This window comes from Capricornis sumatraensis, chromosome 4, assembly GCF_032405125.1.
Source record: "Capricornis sumatraensis isolate serow.1 chromosome 4, serow.2, whole genome shotgun sequence".
NCBI lineage: Eukaryota > Metazoa > Chordata > Mammalia > Artiodactyla > Bovidae > Capricornis > Capricornis sumatraensis.
In genome coordinates this window covers 43117480-43139700 of record NC_091072.1, presented here as the reverse complement: position 1 = coordinate 43139700, position 22221 = coordinate 43117480, and the positions used below count along the sequence as shown (strand labels likewise).

Genomic DNA, 22221 nt, shown 5'->3' with positions numbered 1-22221 from the left:
GAATGAATGCCTGTCCCAGCACGGTTTCTCCTGCTGGAGCCCCGGGAGCCTCCCACCCCAGCCTGCTCGCCTTGACTCAGCTTGCCCTCCCTTTTCTCTCCTTCTGTTTCCTTTCAGTTCTTCCACATCTTTCCTCTTTTCACCATCAACAATCACATCGGTCCTGTTTGGAAAAGAAATCATCTTAATTCTTCCATGAATGTTTCATAATAACTCAGTGGATCACACCTCTTATTTGATTCTTTTATTCCCAAAACACCTTCCCCCATCTCCTTGTGGGCGTCCTCACCAGCATCTCCAGTGAGCAATTCCTGCACCCACTGTCCCCAGTGTTTTGTTTCTTCCAAAGAATATCAATTATTGTCACTACCATATTTTAATAAACTATTTTGATTTTAGTTACACGGAAACAATTTCTTAAGAGTCTTCTACTTTTGTGCTATCATAAAGAAAATCTTTCTTACAGGATTTCTGGAATGCTATGACTGTGATCATGTTTGATACACATTTACATAAAGTTTTATTCTCTTTAAATATAACAACTCTGTTTTAAACAGCATTGTCTATTGCCAAGTGTGTTTGTGTTCTGCAGGAAATAACCCTGGATTTTGAGTTGATCTGGGGACCCCAGCCCATGGGTCTCGGCTTAGAGAGGAGTTTAAGGCCAAGAGCCTCCTGCGCTTCTCCTGTGAAATGGGCTACCAGCTGCGGGGCTCGGCCGAGTGGACGTGTCTGCTCAACGGGTCCTGGTCAGGACTGCAGCCCGTGTGCGAGGGTGAGTGGGTCCCAGCCGGAGAGTCAGAGCTGCAGGTGGAAACCAGGTAGCTCACTCTGAAATGACCAGTGACGTTCTGCAACATCTTAAGAGGTCATGCTGTTTCTACAATTAACCTGTTTCCCCCCCAAACATAAGAGAATCATCAGGAAGTCTTCTCCTGATGACCGTCTCTGTGTGGCGCTCAGGGTGTTATGGCAGGTGAAGGTGCTGTGAGCAGGGCAGGTCCTGACGGGGGCTCCCTGCTGCTGGATGTCATTTCATTCACATGTTATTTCCAGTCTGTCAGCGCCCTGGTCTTAATTTCTTGCACTTTAAAAAAAAATTAATTAACCTGTTTGACTGTATGGGGTCTTGGTTCTATCATGTGGGATCTTGTTCCCTGACCAGGGATCAAACCTGGGTCCCTTGCTTTGGGATCATGGAGTCTTAGCCACTGGACCACAAGGGAAGTCCCTCTGGCAAATTTAAACAGTGAGAAAACTAAAGGAGTTGAGAGGAAGTCATGTTTTCCGTAAAAATCTCACTTTGTTGCTGGGGTACCACACTATGAGTTCTTTCCCAACAAAACATAAATGAATTCATTTATTTGATTAGGAGAGCTTAATTGGATTTCAATTCATGATGTACTTATCCCAGACTATGCAAAGTGCTTTTTAAACAGCATTTAGTTTATCGAAATGGTGTCATCACTGACTCAAAGGACATGAGTTTGAGTGAACCCAGGACATGGTGAAGGGTCTGGCATGCTACAGTCCATGGAGTTGCAAGGAGTCGGATGTAACTTAGCGACAAATTCAGATATTCAGAGGGTTCCTATAAAATCTTTTTAAACTTTTCCCTTAAAATCTGTGTACAAAAAGAAGTTACTAAAATGTTTCAATGCTGAAAACATTTCTCAAATATGCAATGCTCCACAAAATTGGTTATTTCCAATTGCCTTGTACCTGTAAGAGGGTATGGCAACCCACTCTAGTATCCTTGCCTGGAGAATCCCCATGGACAGAAGAGCCTGGCGGGCCACAGTCCATGGCGCAAAGAGTCGCACACTGCTGAGTGACTGAGCACAACTGCATTAATTGCAGTTAACTGCAGTACAGAAATCATGGGAAGTTGTGTAAGTGATAGTTCAGTTACACTCAGAAAAACCACAAATGATGTCTAGGAATATATGACTAATCTCTTCCCACTCCTGCACACACACTTACAACTCTTAAAACTGGAGAATCTATCGCTTTTTGTTTGTTCTTGCTATCATAGGTCCGTATCTTTGGGGCACACATTATTTTCTGTAGAAAGTGGGGTTATCAGCAACTTTTCATTGCCACAAAGGTTAGCCATGACCTATGTACTCAATCCCTTGACCAAGGTCATGCCCTTCCTAATAAATTTAACTTCTCTGAATCTCATTAAAAAATATATTAGATCCTGATGGGATATTTCAATAAATTTTAAAAACAGGTTCATGAATTACAAGAAAAATATTTGAAAAATTCTTAAGCATCAAAAACCTTAAACTTCTGATAACTATTTTTATCACTTTAAATCATGTTTTCTTTTGTGAAGATCTAATCTTTGAATCACAGGCTCACTGACTTCGCTTTTCAAATGGCTATATCTTACCAAGTTATGTAAATGTAACTGCATCTTTGGGGTAACTCCTAATCCTCTTTCCCAGGAGATTATGATAAAGTTGACCTCTATTCACATAATGGACATGTGATTAAAGTGATGATAATGAAAAGGAAAACACAGTATGACTGTGTCTATACACGACAGCAGCATTTTGCACTTAGTATGGCCTCCCAGGTGGCTCAGTGGTCAAGAACCCACCTGCCAACGCAGGAGACGCAGGAGACGTGGTTTCAGTCCCTGGGTCGGGAAGATCTCCTAGAGGAGGAAACGGCAACCCACTCCAGTATTCTCGCCTGAAGAATCCCCACGGACAGAGGAGCCTGGCGGGCTACAGTCCATGAGGTCACAAGAGTCAGATGTGACTGAGCATGCACGCACATGTGTAATCTTACAACAGGGAGCAATTATCTTATTGATTTTATAATGAAGACACTACATGTTGAGAACTTGAATTGATCACTCACATTGATTTAACTTGAATGAGCAGAGATTCAAACCTACGACTAACTCAGTTTAACAGCAATCATCCTAATATAGCATGCTAAGTGAGCAATATTGATACCAGTAAACAATAATGTGTATTTGGAATAAGTATGATGCTACCTTATTACAAATTGAGTAAAAGACAATGATCTTTTACAAAAAGGAGGCACATTAACTAAATGTACTTCTAAAAAGATGCATTTAAAAAGGAATTTTAACTTGTAATTTTCAAAATATCTTGTTTTCTAGCATCCTTAAAATGTAACCTCTCATTTTGCCTAAGTGTCAGTCTTTGTATGCCTTGAAACCTCAGGACCTTGATATAAAAACAGATATGCTGACCCTGTTTCTAATCTACACTTTCATAGGCATGATCATCAATGAAAGCATCCGTTAACCATGAATTTGACTGTATCAAATACAATATTAGACGGGACTTTATAAACATCAGGGTGTCATTATTATGATGGACTTTCCTTTACTGACAATACATTTGTCTGTAAATTAAGTTGGATATGTTTCAACAGTCACCTGCTTTATTTCAGCACTAGTCTTTCACAGGTCACTTTTGAAAATTGCTGCATAGATTTTAATATTCCAGATATGACTGGAATAGTGACACGAGTCTCTTTCGTTACAAGTTGGATTGATGTGATTCTTTGCTGGGTCAGGTTTGCACCCATACTCATGAACAGTAAGGGCGTAGGAAGCAATGGACCAATGTCTGTGGACTGGAGTAATGTTCTCGAATAGGCTTGGACTTTTGCTAAGTGAAATTTTAATTTATGTCACAGCCGTCAAAGGACTTTGAGCTTTAGAGGATGTTAGGTATCGTCTGCCTCAGGACTGGTAAATATATCTCATCTCAGATGTCAACCAAGAAACCACTGCATGATCTGGGTTAGAAGGGATTGTAAGTCCAAACCCAAACTCATCAGGGAAGAAGGTTGTAATTGATTAGTTATAGCTGACGTAGAAAAGTGAAAGTGTTAATTGCTCAGTTGTGTCTGACTCTTTGTGACCCAAGGAACTGTATAGCCTGCTAGGTTCCTCTGTCCATGGGATTCTCCAGGCAAGAATACTGGAGTGGACTGCCATTTCCTTCTCTAGAGAGTTTTCCCAACCCAGGGATCTAAACATTACAAGCGGATCCTTTACTGTCTGAGCTACCAAGGAAGCATAGGCACAGGCATAAAATCACCAACAAACATACTTTTTGTCAAACAAGAGCTAGTCTGATCTGAGAGTTATGTGCATTTTTTAACATTATATGATAGAGAATTCATAAACTTCTATTATACTGACTTTTATTTTGCAATCTCTTTTCTTCCATGTTTTTAAGAAGAGTGTGTATTTGTTCACAGGCTAAGTTTGAAAGCGGAACAACTAAATAGGCCAGAGTATTTCAAATATTTTGATCATTCTCAGAAAAGGGACTCATGATACATTGTTGGCATTAGAATTCACATTCTTTGTATGTCTGTCTATTGTGCATTATTGTGGGAGAATTAAGGAGGAAAAATAACCATCTTTATGGTAAATAGGTTCAATGAAAAAAGACAAAAAACCCGTAAAGGATTGAGATCATCACATTGATACACACCCAGAAGCTGCTGAGTTTCCCTGTTTGCTAAGGAAAGAACATACATGGCATACTCAGAGGGCAGACCTGCCTCACTGCCCATCCCAGCTGGTCTTCATTCCTGTGCGTGATGACACTGTGGTCATTTGGAGAGATTAAGTTGCGGCCATTCCAAAGCCAGTGGCACTAGTGTTAAAGAACGGCCTGCCAGTGCAGGAGGCGAGAGACTCAGGTTCTGTCCTTGGGTGGAGAAGATCCCCTGGGGCAGGGAATGGCAATCCACTACAGTATTTTCGCCTGGAAAGTCCCTTGGACAGAGAGAGCCTGGCAGGCTACAGTCCATGGGGTCGCAGAGTCAGACAGGACTGAGCACAAATACAGAGCTTTCATAGACGGGAGGAGGGCGCTACCCGCAGAAACAGCACAGACAGCTCTGACAGGCATCTGCAGGGGGACCGGCAGTGGTCTCACCAGCGCCGTTCGGCTGGCTAAGTGCAGTCAGTCTTCAGTTCCAGGCCCGGTTTGCTCCCGTCTCCTGGAGGCCAGTCCTCAGCCTGTGGCAGCCTGTGTCGTGGCTACAGCCTGGGCGTCATGCAGTAACTTCTCCACCTGGCGGGGTTTCCGTTTCTGCAAAAGAGCTCACAGGACAGGCTCCCAGTTTTACCTATGGCCCTGGAGGAGGAACTATCAAAGGTCCTTGACTTAATGACTGAACTGTCTGTATTTTGTCTTGCTGGGCTGCTTTCTGTGGTTCGGCATTTTCTCACTTCTCTGATTAAACTCATTGTTTGGCTACAGTTTCTCTACAGACGAAAGGCAGGCAGAGGATGTGGGGGTGGGGGGAGGACCACAGTGTCCTTCCGATGACTTTTTAAATAAATGAGCAGTCTGTTATGCAGATGGCCCTCGACTTCTCGAGCTTATCACGTGGTAATGGGTCTCCCCTGCTGTTCTGTCTCGCCACAGCTGTGTCCTGTGGGAACCCGGGGACGCCCACCCACGGCAAGATCATCAGCAGCGATGGCGTGGTGTTCTCCAGCTCCGTGGTCTACGCCTGCTGGGACGGCTACAGGACCTCAGGGCTGACCACTCGCCACTGCACCGCCAATGGGACCTGGACCGGCACGGCCCCCGACTGCACGCGTGAGTGGACGCCATCCTGGCCAAATCCAGGTCCCCACAGCGACTCATACTTGACTGAGAAAAAGGAGTTGATTTTACAGAGGGCTGTATTGTTTAATCCTTAGGGAAAAAAGGATTATATCATATGTATGTTTGATAATATGACCACTTTCTAAGCACTTTTAGATTTTTCTTCACTTTCTTATTTATATGGTTAAAAATGCTTTGCCTGGTTGGTTGGGTTGGATATTACAAACTGAGTTCAGAAAAGGCAAGGTTCCTCCTCTCTGTAGACCAGTTAGCCTGAAGGGAAATGGTGCAGAAGCCTGGTTCTCTGATCTCAGCCTGTCTCTCTGTCCTTGACTTTGTGGGGTGACCCCTCATGACATCTAGTTAAGGACAGAGCGCAGATGACCGCTGTCATCCGCACAGACAACTATCAGTGGAGTAGAAATAAGTTGTTCCAAACGTGCAGCCTCCTGACTGCCGGCCAGCGAAACTGTCCCCCGGAGATAGGCTGGTATCACTGTGCTCAGCCAAGGCATCATCGCTTTGAAAAGCAGCTTAAGGAGAGTCAAGCAGAAACCAGGAATAAGTCATCCCGTGATGATACTGTGTCTCTCCATTTGTCTGTTTTCTGCTAATTAGTCATCAGCTGTGGAGACCCAGGGACCATGGCTAACGGCATCCAGTTCGGGACAGATTTCACCTTCAACAAGACTGTCAGCTACCAGTGCAACCCTGGCTACACCATGGAGCCTGCCACGCCCCCTACCATCTGCTGCACCAAGGACAGTACCTGGAATCACAGCAAACCGACCTGCAAAGGCGAGTCTTGGGGCTTCTCTTGTGCGTCACTCACATGCGGAGAGTCTTTATTGAGTTAACATTTTACATCAGTTTGTAAGCATCCATGTAGACCTTCTATGTGCTCAGCATTCCTGTAAATTCATTCGCAAATATTAAGTCACTTCCTTTCTTACTACCTTAATCTTGGTTTTATAGCCCGGAGACTGACTCACAGAGAGCTGCAGTAAATTCTCAAGGTCGCAGGTGGTGTCTTGGAGACATCGGGCTTCAGGGACAACTCTGGAGTCTGTGCTGTGAACCCAGCTCTGCTGTCTTGGTGTGCGTGGCTGTGTTGAGTCTGTGGCCGTCATCACGGGGTTGGGGAGGTGGGTCAGAGCCAATCATCAGATAGGGCAGAACAGTGGCAGAGCCTGCCAGTGTCCTGATGCCTGGTGGGCCTTGGTCGCTGAGACTAAGGAAGCCCCACCATGAGGAGGGAGTACAGGGAGGTTTCCGACTTGGCCGGTGGACTGTCCAGGGAGAAAGCAAGCAGGTGGAAGGGGTCTGGGGGAAGTAGGGGGGGCTGGCGGACCGCTGATGCAGGGCTGATCTGCAGGGTGAGCGTCTCCACCAGCTCCAGAGGGAGCTGCAGGCCTTCTCGGCTGGGCGGAAGGGGCAGGGGCAGGAGAGGACGTGGAGGCCGGCAGTGACCACACAGGAGAAAGGGGCACCTTATCGTTGTCAGACGAGGGACGGGGGAGAGCTGCGAGCTGGAGTAGCAGGAAACCTCAGGAGGAAGGTGTGTCCTGTCGAGTCTTGTGAGGTCAGAGGAGGCCCCGTCCCGAGGGCCATTTACCCACTTCCGGCCTGGGCGGTTTGGGCACATCCTGGTTTCCTCCCATCAGAGGGTGAGGAGCCCTGTCTCGTGTCCTTCTTTCCAGCTGCAGTTATTATCGCCGTGCAGCTCTGTGGCAGGTGCTAAGAGGGTGTTTAACACAGCTCACACTGTCCTGGTGGGAGCATTCTAGTCCAGTGAGTGTGTCCGTGGCACGTACCCCTAGAACGTCTGATCTCTGGGCTTCAGATACATTTGTGTCCATCTCATCCCTCTGGTTAGTGTCTGTTGGATTGACAAGCCTTCCACAGCCAGCCAGGCCCTCACAGAGGAGACCTCTCTCTCCTCCCGCCGGCCACCCTGTCCACTCCTCCCTGGAGCACGTCACTCATCACTGTTCCCACCTGGGGGCCTTGTCACCTGGTGTCGACCTGTCTATAGACTGTTCCCCAGTCTTCACTTAGGGGTTCTGCAGAAATCTTTGTTGAATAAGTGGATAGATGGAGAGAAGGTGAATGGCAAGAGGAGGGCCGTTTCCAGCCTCCGGATGTGCACGTGTGGTTATGACTGTGTGTCTTTCTCACGTGAGAAAGTGGGAGCACCCGTGAGAAAGTGCAGGTGAGGAAATACAGCTGAGTCTCCTCTCCCATCGCCTTCCGTGCCCAGACTGTCAGAGGCAAACCTCCTCCAGTGTGAAGTCTGGGAGCTCTTGGGTCTTCAGGGAGCTCTTAGACCAGGTGTCACAGAAAAATGGCTGGAGTGGGCCAGGCAGATGCCAGCACCAGTGGGCAAGTCACTCCTGGGAAGAGTGCTCTCCCTCGAAGCCCCTGGATGTGGCAGGACCCTGGCAAAGTGGTTTCCTACAGGGTCTTCGCTAACCACCCAAGTGTTAGTGCTCAGTTCTTCAGCAAGTGCATCAGCAGCCCGTGTATGTCTTTTGGAAACTATATGCTGCTGCTGCTACTGCTGCTGCTAAGTCGCTTCAGTCGTGTCCAACTCTGTGTGACCCCATAGACGGCAGCCCACCAGGCTCCCCCATCCCTGGGATTCTCCAGGCAAGAACACTGGAGTGGGTTGCCATTTCCTTCTTCAATGCATGAAAATGAAGTCACTCAGTCGTGTCCAACTCCTAGCGACCCCATGGACTGCAGCCTACCAGGCTCCTCCGTCCATGGGATTTTCCAGGCACTATATGCTACGTTTATATAATGAAAAAAGTACAGATAGAGAAATTCTTACCATCTGTGTATATAAACTCAAACATTTGTACTCACGTCATAGGACCACATTATAACTGGATTTGCCTCTGGTAAGGGCATGGAAACCCACTCTAGTATTCTTGCCTGGAGAATCCCCATGGACAGAGAAGCCCGGGGGGCTACAGTCCATGGGGTCACAACGAGTCGGACACACATAAAAAGACATCAATGGAATAGCATTCTTTCTTTCTTGGTCTTATACATACTGAGACTGTTGTTTACTCCACTTTCATGGTATGAAATGTTTTGACTTTGCTTTTGTAGACTTGATCTAAATTAATGAGGAAATACTGGAGAAAAGTTTTATTCTTTTGATTTACTCTCTTCCTCAGTAATTTCGCTACTAAAAAATTTGGCCCCTTGTAGATGTCATTTGCAATGACATTGGAGCATTGGGTTGTGGTGGAAACTCTAGACTGTTGAATCCTGTTTGTTCTCTGACAGCTGTCACGTGTGGCCAGCCTCCTCTGGTCCAGGATGGGAAGGTGGAAGGAACGGACTTCCGCTGGGGTGCCAGCATCAGCTACAGCTGCACCCATGGCTTCCAGCTCTCCCAGCCCGCCATCCTCTCCTGCGAAGGCCGAGGGGGCTGGAAAGGCGAGGTCCCCCAGTGCCTGCGTAAGTCCTCGGGAGCACAGACCATGGCACACAAACCTCAGGCTGCAGTCTAAGGAGGAGAGTCTGTGGGACTTGTAGCCAGGGTGCAATAGGTTAAAGACTCCATGTTTGAGACCCGCTGCCCAAGGGCAGATTCTGTGCTTTTCTTCATCGCTGATTCCTAAAAGAATTTAGTGTATGTGCTTTGTGACCCATTGGACTTTGGCCCTCTAGGATCCTCTGTCCATGGGCTTCTCTAGGCAAGAAGACTGGAACGGGTTGCCATTTCCTTCTCCAGGGGATATTCCCTACCCAGGGATCGAACCTGCGTCTGCTGCACTGCAGGCTGATTCTTTACCCACTGAGCCTTCCGGGGCTTAATGGGAGGATTTAATGGAAAGCAGTTAGAGAAGCTGAATAGACTAACGTGACCCAGGGGCACAGACTGTGCACTGACCTCCTGGCTGTCTTCTCTAGCTGTGTTCTGTGGGGACCCCGGCACCCCTGCCGAGGGGCGCCTCAGCGGCAAGAGCTTCACCTACAGATCCGAAGTCCTCTTCCAGTGCGAGTCGCCCCTCCTCCTGGTGGGGTCATCCCGGAGAGTCTGCCAGGCAGACGGCACCTGGAGTGGCGTCCAGCCCACCTGCATCGGTAATGATGGCAAGACAGCCCTGGGGGTGGGGAGAGGGCGTTTCATTCTAAAGCTGGAGCGTTTGTGGGCACACAGGTGATGCTCTCCTGCGAGATGCTCCATGCAGGCGCTGACCAGCCACGCTGATGGCAGGCTCTTTTAAATCCTGCCGCAGAGCCTGGAGTTGACGTCGACAAGTCATTTAAAAACAGCTCCTAGACTCTCTTACCCTGGCAGCCCCCTCTCTGCCCACGTCAGCTGACAACCGTGATCTTCAGGGGAAAGACCAGTTTGCTGAAGATCTCACTGTTGCCGTGGCACCAGAAGGGCCCCCCACTTTAGAGCCTGACACCCTCTCCCCCAGCCCACCCCCGCTCCCCAGTAAACCACCTGCTCTGTCAGCCACGGCTGAAAGGGCTACAGGGTCAAGCGAGCTCTGTTGACCTTCCAACATGAAGTGAAACGTACAAGTTAAAAGAGATTCTCTACATGACCTAAACCCTTCATTTTTAGACTAAATCTCTGTCTCTTAGGAAGGGTTCAGGTGGAAATTATACTGGTCGACAGTCACTGCGTCAGTGACACAGGAACCAGGACCCTCCCTGCCTTCCTCCCAGCCTCCCTCCACCTTGCCCTGCAGAATAAGTGAGTGATGGCCGGCCGCTCCGCACACGCTGCTTCCCCGAGCAGGAGAGGGCCTTCTGCACACACGCAGCAAGCAGGGAATGACTTCTATCCCTGGTTGTTTTCTAAGAAAGTAAATATATACTTAAAAATACAGTGTCAACAATAATTTCTTTGAAACACTGCTTTTTCTAATAAAAGTTTACTGCCATTGGGCTAAAACTATTGCTTTGCTTTCAGTTCAGTTCAGTTCAGTCGCTCAGTTGCGTCTGACTCTTTGTGACCTTATGAATTGCAGCACGCCAGGCCTCCCTGTCCATCACCAACTTCACCCAAACTCTTGTCCATTGAGCCGGTGATGCCATTCAATCATCTCATCCTCTGTCGTCCCCTTCTCCTCCTGCCCCCAATCCCTCCCAGCATCAGAGTCTTTTCCAATGAGTCAGCTCTTCGCATGAGGTGGCCAAAGTACTGGAGCTTCAGCTTTAGCATCAGTCCTTCTGAAGAACACCCAGGACGTGATCTCCTTTAGGATGGACTGGTTGGATCTCCTCGCAGTCCAAGGGACTCTCAAGTCTTCTCCAATACCACAGTTCAAAAGCATCAATTCTTCGGCACTCAGCTTTCTTCACAGTCCAACTTTCATAGCTATTTCTGAAAAACTAAAAAAAAAAAAAAAAAGTTTTCTTCTCTTCCCAATAGGTTAGTTTCTCTTGAAAACATACTTTTTAAAAGTTATCCATTTTGTTTTCCCATCAGCAGCTGGAGAGCTGCCGTACTGAAGCCACTCATTGATTGCTGAAGTACTATAATTTTTTAGAAAAATATCACTGTTGGTCTACCATATGCTTTTATTTTGAAGCATTAAGTATATTCCCCATTTTGAAATCTTGAGGAAAATTAGTTTAAGACATTTAGAATAATAGATGACCAAATGAGATGGCAATTAATTAAATCAAAAAATAAAAGGTCATAATAGGTAATTATTGAAGATTACATATCATTAACCAACCAATACAGTTATGTATTAAACAGAGAATGGAGAAGACTATGCTTCTTCTGACATAGAAAATAGTATTCAGGGCAATTTAGAGTCTGATAAAGCAGTAAAGATTAACAGCTAAAGAAGTCAGAAAAAAGATGAAAATAGCAATTTAATTTTTTAACTTTCTTGTAAAACATCTTGCCCACTTGTCAAAACACAATTTTCTGAATTCTGAAAGGCCTTTTAGTGAAAATATTAGAATTTCTGTAACAACCATATCTGGTTCTGATTTTTTTTTAATTGTCAGTTTCAGATCCTGCTCATAACACCTGCCCAGACTGTGGTACTCCACAGTTTGGAATACAGAAGAGCTCAGGAGGATATGAGGCATTCCATTTTTATTTTACTATGTTTTCCATGTCAAAATGTAATTGAACTTAAATATACATGTGTTTATGTAGCATATCTGATTCATGTTACATTTGCCCAAATATAGTCCATTCAGAGAGGATTTCTGCTTATTATTTTAACTGTTAGAACTGAGACAACTGTATCTTATTCACACAGGATTAACTGGTATATGCATTTCTGTTTGAAAGCATGCATATTTCTTTCTGTCTGCTGAATTGACACAGCAAATCTCAAATCAGGGTGATTTTCCATTGATTCACATAAGAAGACCCCACTTGGTGACCAGACAGAATAGGTGAATAACATTAAATTCCAGAGACAAAAACAGAAGAAAATGCCTTCAAAGTACATTAACACGAGTATCACAGAAATACCTGAAAATGGAAAGTACAGAAGCTTGAAATAAAATATTTCCACATCTTAAGCAACTGAGTGACTTCAGGCTCTCTGATCAGATGGCTTTGAAAGCCAGAGCTAAACAAACACACTGCTTTCAGGTTGCTGCTCCCGTTCACTGAGAATAGCAGTCTCTCTTCAGCCACTTCTCCTTTCTCCTGAAGTGTGGACTGTCTTCATTTGATTGCCCTGATGTCACCCTGGCTCCTCCTGGCAGCCTTGGCTCCCTCTGCAAGGACAGCCTCACAGGTCCCCAGGGTTAAATCTAGCGCATTTTATGCAGGGTCTCGTGTGTGGCCTTACAGCTTCAGGTAACATTTTCTGGCATATGATGAACATATTGCAATACCAGAAAATATAAGATGTGGGTGTTCTCACTAACTCACCATGAGAAACCCAAGCTGTGGTCACTCCTGGTTCCAAAGATCTCTAACTCGCCTGCATGTGCCTGTGGTAAGTGAAGCTTCATGACGATTGCTTTCAGTGACGCAGTCCTGTGATTTGCTGCGGGAAGCTAATCGGGAGGGGTGAGCCCACCATTCCCGTTATGATACAGTAGTTACACTATCCTGGAAAACAGGTTGGACCCAAGGCAAGATTTACTAATCATTTTAAAACCCAGATGCCATCTTTTAAAGAGATGACTGAGACCATCAGAAGAATAGTTCTGGATGATTCTACAATGGAGTCTTGTCAATCTCCAAGCCAGTTCCCGCAAGTGCTAAAGTAACTTGCTAACAAGCACTAATTGCTTAGAATAGGACTTGTTGTTTAGTCTCAACGTCATGTCTGACTCTTGCGACCCTAGGGACTGTAGCCCGCCAGGCTTCTCTGTCCATGGGGATTCTCCAGGCAAGAATACTGGAGTGGGTTGCCATTTCCTCCTCCAGGGGATCTTCCCGACCCAGGATCGAACCCAGGTCTCCTGCACTGGCAGGTGGACCCTTTACTGCCAAGCCACCTGGGAAGCCCAGAATAGGACTAGCAGAGGGGAAAAAAAACAGAAAAGGAAAAGAAAATTATCACAAACTAAAGAGAGACAAGGCTAAAACTAAAGAAAAAAGGTATACTTTTGTTACCCAAATAAACTGCTTCTAAATAATCATGAGTCACTGTATCTAAGACCTCACATGATCCATTGAACAACCTGTACTGTGTCTAACACTGCCAAGCAGGAGATGTGGGTTTGATCCCTGAGTTGGAAAAATCCCCTTAGAAGGAAATGGCAGCTTAATCCAGTATTCTTGTGTGAGAAATACCTTGGACAGAGGAGCCTGGCAGGCTGCAGTCCATGGGGTCACAAAACAGTTGGACACAACTGAGCAACTGAACAACAAGAACAGCTGTGTCTGGCACTGTGACCCGCATTTTACACACACACGTTGACTCAGGCCTGACCCTGGAGCTGCTTCCAGCCCGAGTGTGTCCATGCCACCTCTGAGCTTGCTGCTGGCTCTCCCCTCCAGGTTGGAAGCATGGTGTTTTTCCGGTGCCAAAAAGGTTACCACGTCCAAGGCTCTACAACTCGAACTTGCCTGGCGAACCTGATGTGGAGCGGCATCCAGACAGAGTGCATCCGTAAGTGTGACCCTGTGCAAGGGCAGGGCCTGTCCGTTCTCCAGCATCTGGAAGGATTCACCTTCCTGAGAAACAGTGAGGGGCTTATTTTTGTTTGCTTTCCATTCCCTAAACTCATTTCTCAGAGTCTTATCCCCTAGAAGCATCAGCAGCAGCACCCAGAGTTGGCTGAAGTTGGAATCTTGAGTCCCATCCTGCACACCCCTGCGGTATCTGAGGCTCTGGGGGCCAGGGGCAGGTCGGGTGAGGAGGAGCAGGGGGACCCCAGTCTGTAGTCCCCAGGCACCCCCGGTGATACCCAGGCCCCAAAGCCTGAGAAACTGTCCTTAACCAAAGACCGCTGAGTAACATGCTGGTTAACATCACTGAGAGAAAACGGGTGTGTGCTCCTGCTCCCCTAGGAAGTTCACCTCGGGCCACTGAAGACCATGCGACTCCTCAGAGCATTGATGCAGGGGCTTAAACTGTTCTTTTTGGAGTCTATATGAATTGATAATTCAAATACTTAGGACCAAGTTTTCTTTTGTGATTTAATCATGAGAATTAGGAGAAATGTAATGATTAGTAATCAGCCTTTCATCCTCTACCAATCTAGGGCAACGTAGTATCTAACTCTTACTAGGTTAGCTATATACAAGGATCTTCTGTGTATGTATGTTGTGAATTTTGTGTATTTATGTATCAGTATTTATTTCAAAGCTATCATCTCTAGTCTAAATATCTACAAGAATTCTCTATGTGAATATTATACAGAGATATCACACATACATGCATGTATATGTATGTATATACATAGGTGTCTGTGTATGTGTGTGTGTAGCTTGCTAACATTAGGTCTTCATTACCTTGAAAATTTGGAGAAGGAAATGGAAATGCCTCCAGTATTCTTGCCTGGGAAATCCCATGGACAGAGGAGGCTGGCAGGCTACAGTCTATGGGGTCACAAGAGTCGACCTAGCAACTAAACTACCACCACCTTCAAAGTCTGTCAAAGTGAAAAATATTACAATACTTAAAAAGATTGCATTAGTGACATTAATCATATAAAGTTGTTTTATAATACTTGGCCAAGTCCTATATTTGAGATGTAAATGTGTACTCTATAAAGAATGATAACTTATTTGAGATCAAGCAGGGCTTCCCAGGGGGCGCTAGTGGTAAAGAACCCACCTGCCAGTGCAGGAGACATAAGTAAGTGACATGGGTCTGATCCCTGGGTCAGGAAGATCCCTGGGAGGAGGGCATGGCAACCTGCTCCAGTATTCTTGCCTGGAGAATCTCATGAACAGAAGAGTCTGGCGGCTACAGTCCATAGGGTCACAAGTAGTTGGACATGACTGAAGCAATTTAGCACAGCACACACACAGCACAGCATGTTACAACCTTGGGGGTCCCCTGGTGGCTCAGCAGTAAACAATCTGGCTGCTAATGCAGGAGACGAAGGTTTGATTTTGGGGTGGGAAGGACTTCTGTGGAAGGAAATGGCAACCCACTCCAGTATTCTTGCTTGGAAAATCCCATGGAGAGAGAACCCTGGCAGGGTACAGTCCACGGGGTCACAAGAGTCAAACACAACTTAGCAACTAAACAACAAAAACAATTACAACCTTATTTACTCCTAAATGATATTTTTAAAGGAAATAAGAATCTATATTTCAATTAACTTTCTAAACACAGTGGATTTTGACCAAAATTAATTATTCATTTAACTGAGCAGCAAATTTTCTAGTTGCCACTGGACAAAAATCAAAGCATATTTTAAAGTACACATTAATCTGTGTTTAAAGTACTGCTCTTTTAAGGAAATTTAACATATTATTTATGTTAGGTAAATAATAACCATAACTAAATAATAACCATATTATTTAGTGTTAGTTGCTCAGTCATGTCCAATTCTTTGCAACCCCATGGACTGTGGCCAGCCAGGCTCCTCTGTCCAAGGAATTCTCTAGGCGAGAATACTGGAGTGAGTAGCCATTCCCTTCTCTAGGGGATCGTCCTGACCCACAGATTGAACCTGGGTCTCCTGCATTGCAAGCAGACTATTTACCACCTGAGCCACCAGGGAGGCCCCATTTATCTTAACAGTATGTCAGAAGTGTTTAAAGCTATGATTCCTAAATTTATATAACATAATTACATACACATGTGTATGCAAAGAAGGAGACTAGACAGATAGATGATAAATAGAAGACAGACAGATAGAGACAGAGAAGGAGAGAGTGAGGGAGGGGTAGGGGGAGAGGAAGAGAGAGACCTGGCAACACCAAGACTCTGCTGTGCTGTAAGCTGCAGAGACCAGAATGTCAGTGATCTGTAAAACTCCCATATTCTCTATTTTAAATGTAAACTAACTTTATAGCTATTTCCATCTCTTTCTCTGTATTTCCTTTGATACATATGCTTAGGCTCCAATGGACTCACTAATGGACTAAATCCCATTTCAGCTCATGCCTGCCGCCAGCCTGAAACACCAGCCCAGGCAGATGTGAGAGCCATCGACCTCCCTACCTTTGGCTACACCTTGGTGTACACCTGCCATCCGGGGTTCTTCCTAGCAGGTGGATCTGAGCCAAAATTCTAAGAAACAGAATCCAACAACATATTAAAAAGATCACACATCATAACCAAGTGGGTTTTATCCCAGGTATGCAAGGATTCTTCCATATTTACAAATCAATTGATGTGAATCACCATATTAACAAATTGAAAGATAAAATCCATACGATTATCTCAACAGCTACAAAGAAAGCTTTTGACAAAATTCAACACCCATTAATGATAAAAACTCTCCAGAAAGTAGGCACAGAAAGAACACACCTCAACACAATAAAAGCCATCTATGATAAACCCACAGCAAAGATTATCCTCAATAGAAAAACACTGAAAGCATTTCCTCTAAAATCAGGAATAAGACAAGGGTGTCCACTCTCACCATGGGGATGGTCCTGATCCTTGTCTCCTGTATAATGTCACGAACCTCATTCCATAGTTCATCAGGTATTCTATCTATCAGATCTAGGCCCTTAAATCTATTTCTCACTCTCACCACTACTATTCAACATAGATTTAGAAATTCTAGCCACAGCAATCTGAGAAGAAAAAGAAATAAAATGAATCCCAATTGGTGAAGAAGAATTAAAACTCCCACTGTTTGCTGATGACACTGACCCTCTACATAGAAAACCTAAAGACACGACCAGAAATTACTAGAGCCAATCAGTGAATACAGTAAAGCTGCAGGATATAAAATTAATCCACAGAAGTCCCTTGGATTCTTGTACACTAACAATGAGAAAACAGAAAGAAAAATTAAGGAAACAATCCCATTCACCATTGAAATGAAAAGAATAAAATAGTTGGGAATAAATTTACCTAAAGAAACAAAAGACCTATATATAGGAAACTGTAAAACACTGATGAAAGAAATCAAAGATGTCACAAATAGATGGAGAAATATACCATGCTCATGGATCAGATGAATCAATTTAGTGAAAATGAGTATACTACCCAAAGAAATCTATAGATTCAAAGCAATCCCTATCAAGCTACCAACAGTATTTTTCACAGAACTAGAACAAATAATTTCACAGTTTGTATGGAAATACAAAAAACCTCGAATAGCCAAAGCAATCTTGAGAAAGAAGAACAGAACTGGAGGAATCAACCTGCCTGACTTCAGGCTCTACTACAAAGCCACAGTCATCAAGACAGTATGGTACTGGCACAAAGACAGAAATATAGATCAATGGAACAAAATAGAAAGCCCAGAGATAAATCCACACACCTATGGACACCTTATCTTTCACAAAGGAGGCAAAAATATACAATGGAGAAAAGACAACCTCTTTAACAAGTGGTGCTGGAAAAACTGGTCAACCATCTATAAAAGAATGAAACTAGAACATTTTCTAACACCATACACAAAAGTAAACTCAAAATGGATTAAAGATCTAAATGTAAGATCACAAACTATAAAACTCCTAGAGGAAAAATAGGCAGAAGACTCTCTGATATAAATCACAGCAAGATCCTCTATGTCCCATCTCCCAGCATAATGGAAATAAAAGCAAAAATAAACAAACGGGACCTGAGTAAACTTAAAAACTTCTGCACAACAAAGGAAAATATAAACAAGGTGAAAAGGCAGCCTTCAGAATGGGAGAAAATAACAGTAAATGAAACAACAAAGAATTAATCTCCAAAATATCCAAGCAGCTCATGCAGCTCAATACCTGAAAAATAACCCAATTAAAAAATGAGTCAAAGAAAAACAGACATTTCTCCAAAGAAGAGAGATGACTAACAAACACATGAACAGATGCTCAACATCATTCATTATCAGAGAAATGCAAATTAAAACCACAATGAGGTACCACCTCACGCTGGTCAGAATGGCTGCCATCAAAAAGTCTACAAACAATTAATGCTACAGAGGGTGTGGAGAAAAGGGAACCCTCTTACACTGTTGGTGGGAATGCCAACTAGTACAGCCACTATGGAGAAAAGTGTGGAGACTCCTTAAAAAACAGGAAACAGAAAAAGAACTGCCATACCACCCAGCAATCCCACTGCTGGGCATACACACTGAGGAAACCACAATTGAAAGAGACATGTGTACCCCTTTACTTATTGAGCCCATCTTTGCATGAAGTGTTCCCTTGGTATCTCTGATTTTCTTGAAGAGATCTCTCATCTTTCCCATTCTATTGTTTTCCTCTATTTCTTTGCACTGATCACTGAGGAAGGCTTTCTTATCTCTCTTCGCTATTCTTTGGAACTCTGCATTCAAATGGGTATATCTTTCCTTTTCTCCTTTGCTTTTTGCTTCTCTTCTTTTCACAGCTATTTGTAAGGCCTCCTCAGACAGCCATTTTGCTTTTTTGCATTTCTTTTTCTTGAGGATGGCCTTGATCCCTGTCTTCTGTACAAGGTCACGAACCTCTGTCCATAGTTCTTCAGGTACTCTATCAGATTTAATCCCTTGAATCTATTTGTCATTTCCACTGTATAATCGTAAGGGATTTGATTTAAATCATACCTGAATGGTCTAGTGATTATCTCTACTTTCTTCAATTTAAGTCTGAATTTGGCAATAAAGACCTTATTATCGGATCCAGAGGAGGAGCATAAAGATGGCGGAGGAATAGGATGGGAAGACCACTTTCTCCCTCACAAATTCCTCAAAAGAACATTTCAACGCTGAGCAAACTCCACAAAACAACCTCTGTAGGCTGCCAGAGGACAGCAGGCAACCAGAAAAGCAGACCATTGTCTTCAAAAACAGAGAGAAGAAACCCAGCTCCACCCACCAGAACTCCAACACAAGCCTCCCTAACCAGGAAACCTTGACAAGCCACTGATAGAACCCCACCCACAGTGAGGAAGCTCCATAATAAAGAGAACTCCACAAATTACCAGAATATAAAAAGACCACCCCAAACGCAGCAATATAACCAAGATGAAGAGACAGAGGAATACTCAGCAGGTAAAGGAACAGGAGAGTTGCCCACCAAACCAAACAAAAGAGGAAGAAGTAGGGAATCTACCTGAGAAGGAATTCCGAATATTGATAGTGAAAATGATCCAAAATCTTGAAATCAAAATGGAATCACAGATAAATAGCCTAGAGACAAGGATTGAGAAGATGCAAGAAAGGTTTAACAAGGACCTAGAAGAAATAAAAAAGAGTCAAAATATAATGAATAATGCAATAAATGAGATCAGAAACACTCTGGAGGCAACAAATAGTAGAATAACGGAGGCAGAAGATAGGATTAGTGAAATAGAAGATAGAATGGTAGAAATAAATGAATCAGAGAGGAAACAAGAAAAACGAATTAAAAGAAACGAGGACAATCTCAGAGACCTCCAGGACAATATGAAACGCTCCAACATTCGAATTATAGGAGTCCCAGAAGAAGAAGACAGAAAGAAAGATCATGAGAAAATCCTTGAGGAGATAATAGTTGAAAACTTCCCTAAAATGGGGAAGGAAATAATCACCCAAGTCCAAGAAACACAGAGAGTTCCAAATAGGATAAACCCAAGGCGAAACACCCCAAGACACATATTAATTAAATTAACAAAGGTCAAACACAAAGAACAAATATTAAAAGCAGCAAGGGAAAAACAACAAATAACACACAAGGGGATTCCCATAAGGATAACAGCTGATCTTTCAATACAAACTCTTCAGGCCAGGAGGGAATGGCAAGACATACTTAAAGTGATGAAAGACAATAACCTACAGCCCAGATTACTGTACCCAGCAAGGATCTCATTCAAATACGAAGGAGAAATCAAAAGCTTTACAGACAAGCAAAAGCTGAGAGAATTCAGCACCACCAAACCAGCTCTCCAACAAATTCTAAAGGATATTCTCTAGACAGGAAACCGAAAAGGGTGTATAAACCCGAACCCAAAACAATAAAGTAAATGGTAACGGGATCATACTTATCAATAATTACCTTAAACGTAAATGGGTTGAACGCCCCAACCAAAAGGCAAAGACTGGCCGAATGGATACAAAAACAAGACCCCTCTATATGCTGCTTACAAGAGACCCACCTCAAAACAAGGGACACATATAGACTGAAAGTGAAGGGCTGGAATAAGATATACCACGCAAATAGAGACCAAAAGAAAGCAGGAGTGGCAATACTCATATCTGATAAAATAGACTTTAAAACAAAGGCTGTGAAAAGAGACAAAGAAGGCCACTACATAATGATCAAAGGATCAATCCAAGAAGAAGATATAACAATTATAAATATATATGCACCCAATATAGGAGCACCGCAATATGTAAGACAAATGCTAACAAGTATGAAAGGGGAAATCAACAATAACACAATAATAGTGGGAGACTTTAATACCCCACTCACACCTATGGACAGATCAACTAAACAGAAAATTAACAAAGAAACGCAAACTTTAAATGATACATTAGATCAATTAGACCTAATTGATATCTATACGACATTTCACCCCAAAACAATGAATTTCACCTTTTTTTCAAGTGCTCATGGAACCTTCTCCAGGATAGATCATATCCTGGGCCATAAATCTAAACTTGATAAATTCAAAAAAATCGAAATCATTCCAAGCATCTTTTCTGACCATAATGCATTAAGATTAGATCTCAATTACAGGAGAAAAACTACTAAAAATTCCAACATATGGAGGTTGAACAACACACTTCTGAATAACCAACAAATCACAGAAGAAATCAAAAAAGAAATCAAAATATGCATAGAAACTAATGAAAATGAAAACACAACAACCCAAAACCTGTGGGACACTATAAAAGCAGTGCTAAGAGGAAAGTTCATAGCAATACAGGCATACCTCAAGAAACAAGAAAAAAGTCAAATAAATAACCTAACTCTACACCTAAAGCAACTAGAAAAGGAAGAATTGGAGAACCCCAGAGTTAGTAGAAGGAAAGAAATCTTAAAAATTAGGGCAGAAATAAATGCTAAAGAAACAAAAGAGACCATAGCAAAAATCAACAAGGCCAAAAGCTGGTTCTTTGAAAGGATAAATAAAATTGACAAACCACTAGCCAGACTCATCAAGAAGCAAAGAGAGAAAAATCAAATCAATAAAATTAGAAATGAAAATGGAGAGATCACAACAGACAACACAGAAATACAAAAGATCATAAGAGACTACTATCAGCAGTTGTATGCCAATAAAATGGACAACGTGGAAGAAATGGACAAATTCTTAGAAAAGTACAATTTTCCAAAACTGAACCAGGAAGAAATAGAAAATCTTAACAGACCCATCACCAGCACGGAAATTGAAACTGTAATCAGAAATCTTCCAGCAAACAAAAGCCCAGGTCCAGACGGCTTCACAGCTGAATTCTACCAAAAATTTCGAGAAGAGCTAACACCTATCCTACTCAAACTCTTCCAGAAAATTGCAGAGGAAGGTAAACTTCCAAACTCATTCTATGAGGCCACCATCACCCTAATACCAAAACCTGACAAAGATGTCACAAAAAAAGAAAACTACAGGCCAATAACACTGATGAATATAGATGCAAAAATCCTCAACAAAATTCTAGCAATCAGAATCCAACAACATATTAAAAAGATCATACACCATGACCAAGTGGGCTTTATCCCAGGGATGCAAGGATTCTTCAATATCCGCAAATCAATCAATGTAATTCACCACATTAACAAATTGAAAAATAAAAACCATATGATTATCTCAATAGATGCAGAGAAGGCCTTTGACAAAATTCAACATCCATTTATGATAAAAACTCTCCAGAAAGCAGGAATAGAAGGAACATACCTCAACATAATAAAAGCTATATATGACAAACCCACAGCAAACATTATCCTTAATGGTGAAAAATTGAAAGCATTTCCCCTAAAGTCAGGAACAAGACAAGGGTGTCCACTTTCACCGCTACTATTCAAATAGTTCTGGAAGTTTTGGCCACAGCAATCAGAGCAGAAAAAGAAATAAAAGGAATCCAAATTGGAAAAGAAGAAGTA

At 43.3% G+C, this 22221-nt stretch overlaps 1 protein-coding gene across 1 annotated transcript in view; it reads left to right on the top strand.

The window, feature by feature from the left end:
• The window catches only part of LOC138078562 (CUB and sushi domain-containing protein 1-like), an 81629-nt gene that overhangs the window by 3011 nt on the left and 56397 nt on the right, over positions 1-22221 (top strand). Inside the window, exons 3-8 of the mRNA XM_068971402.1 lie at positions 632-775; positions 5442-5618; positions 6246-6425; positions 8925-9098; positions 9555-9754; positions 13591-13702. Coding sequence (XP_068827503.1) covers positions 632-775; positions 5442-5618; positions 6246-6425; positions 8925-9098; positions 9555-9754; positions 13591-13702 — 987 coding nt within the window. The remainder of the gene's footprint in view (positions 1-631; positions 776-5441; positions 5619-6245; positions 6426-8924; positions 9099-9554; positions 9755-13590; positions 13703-22221) is intronic.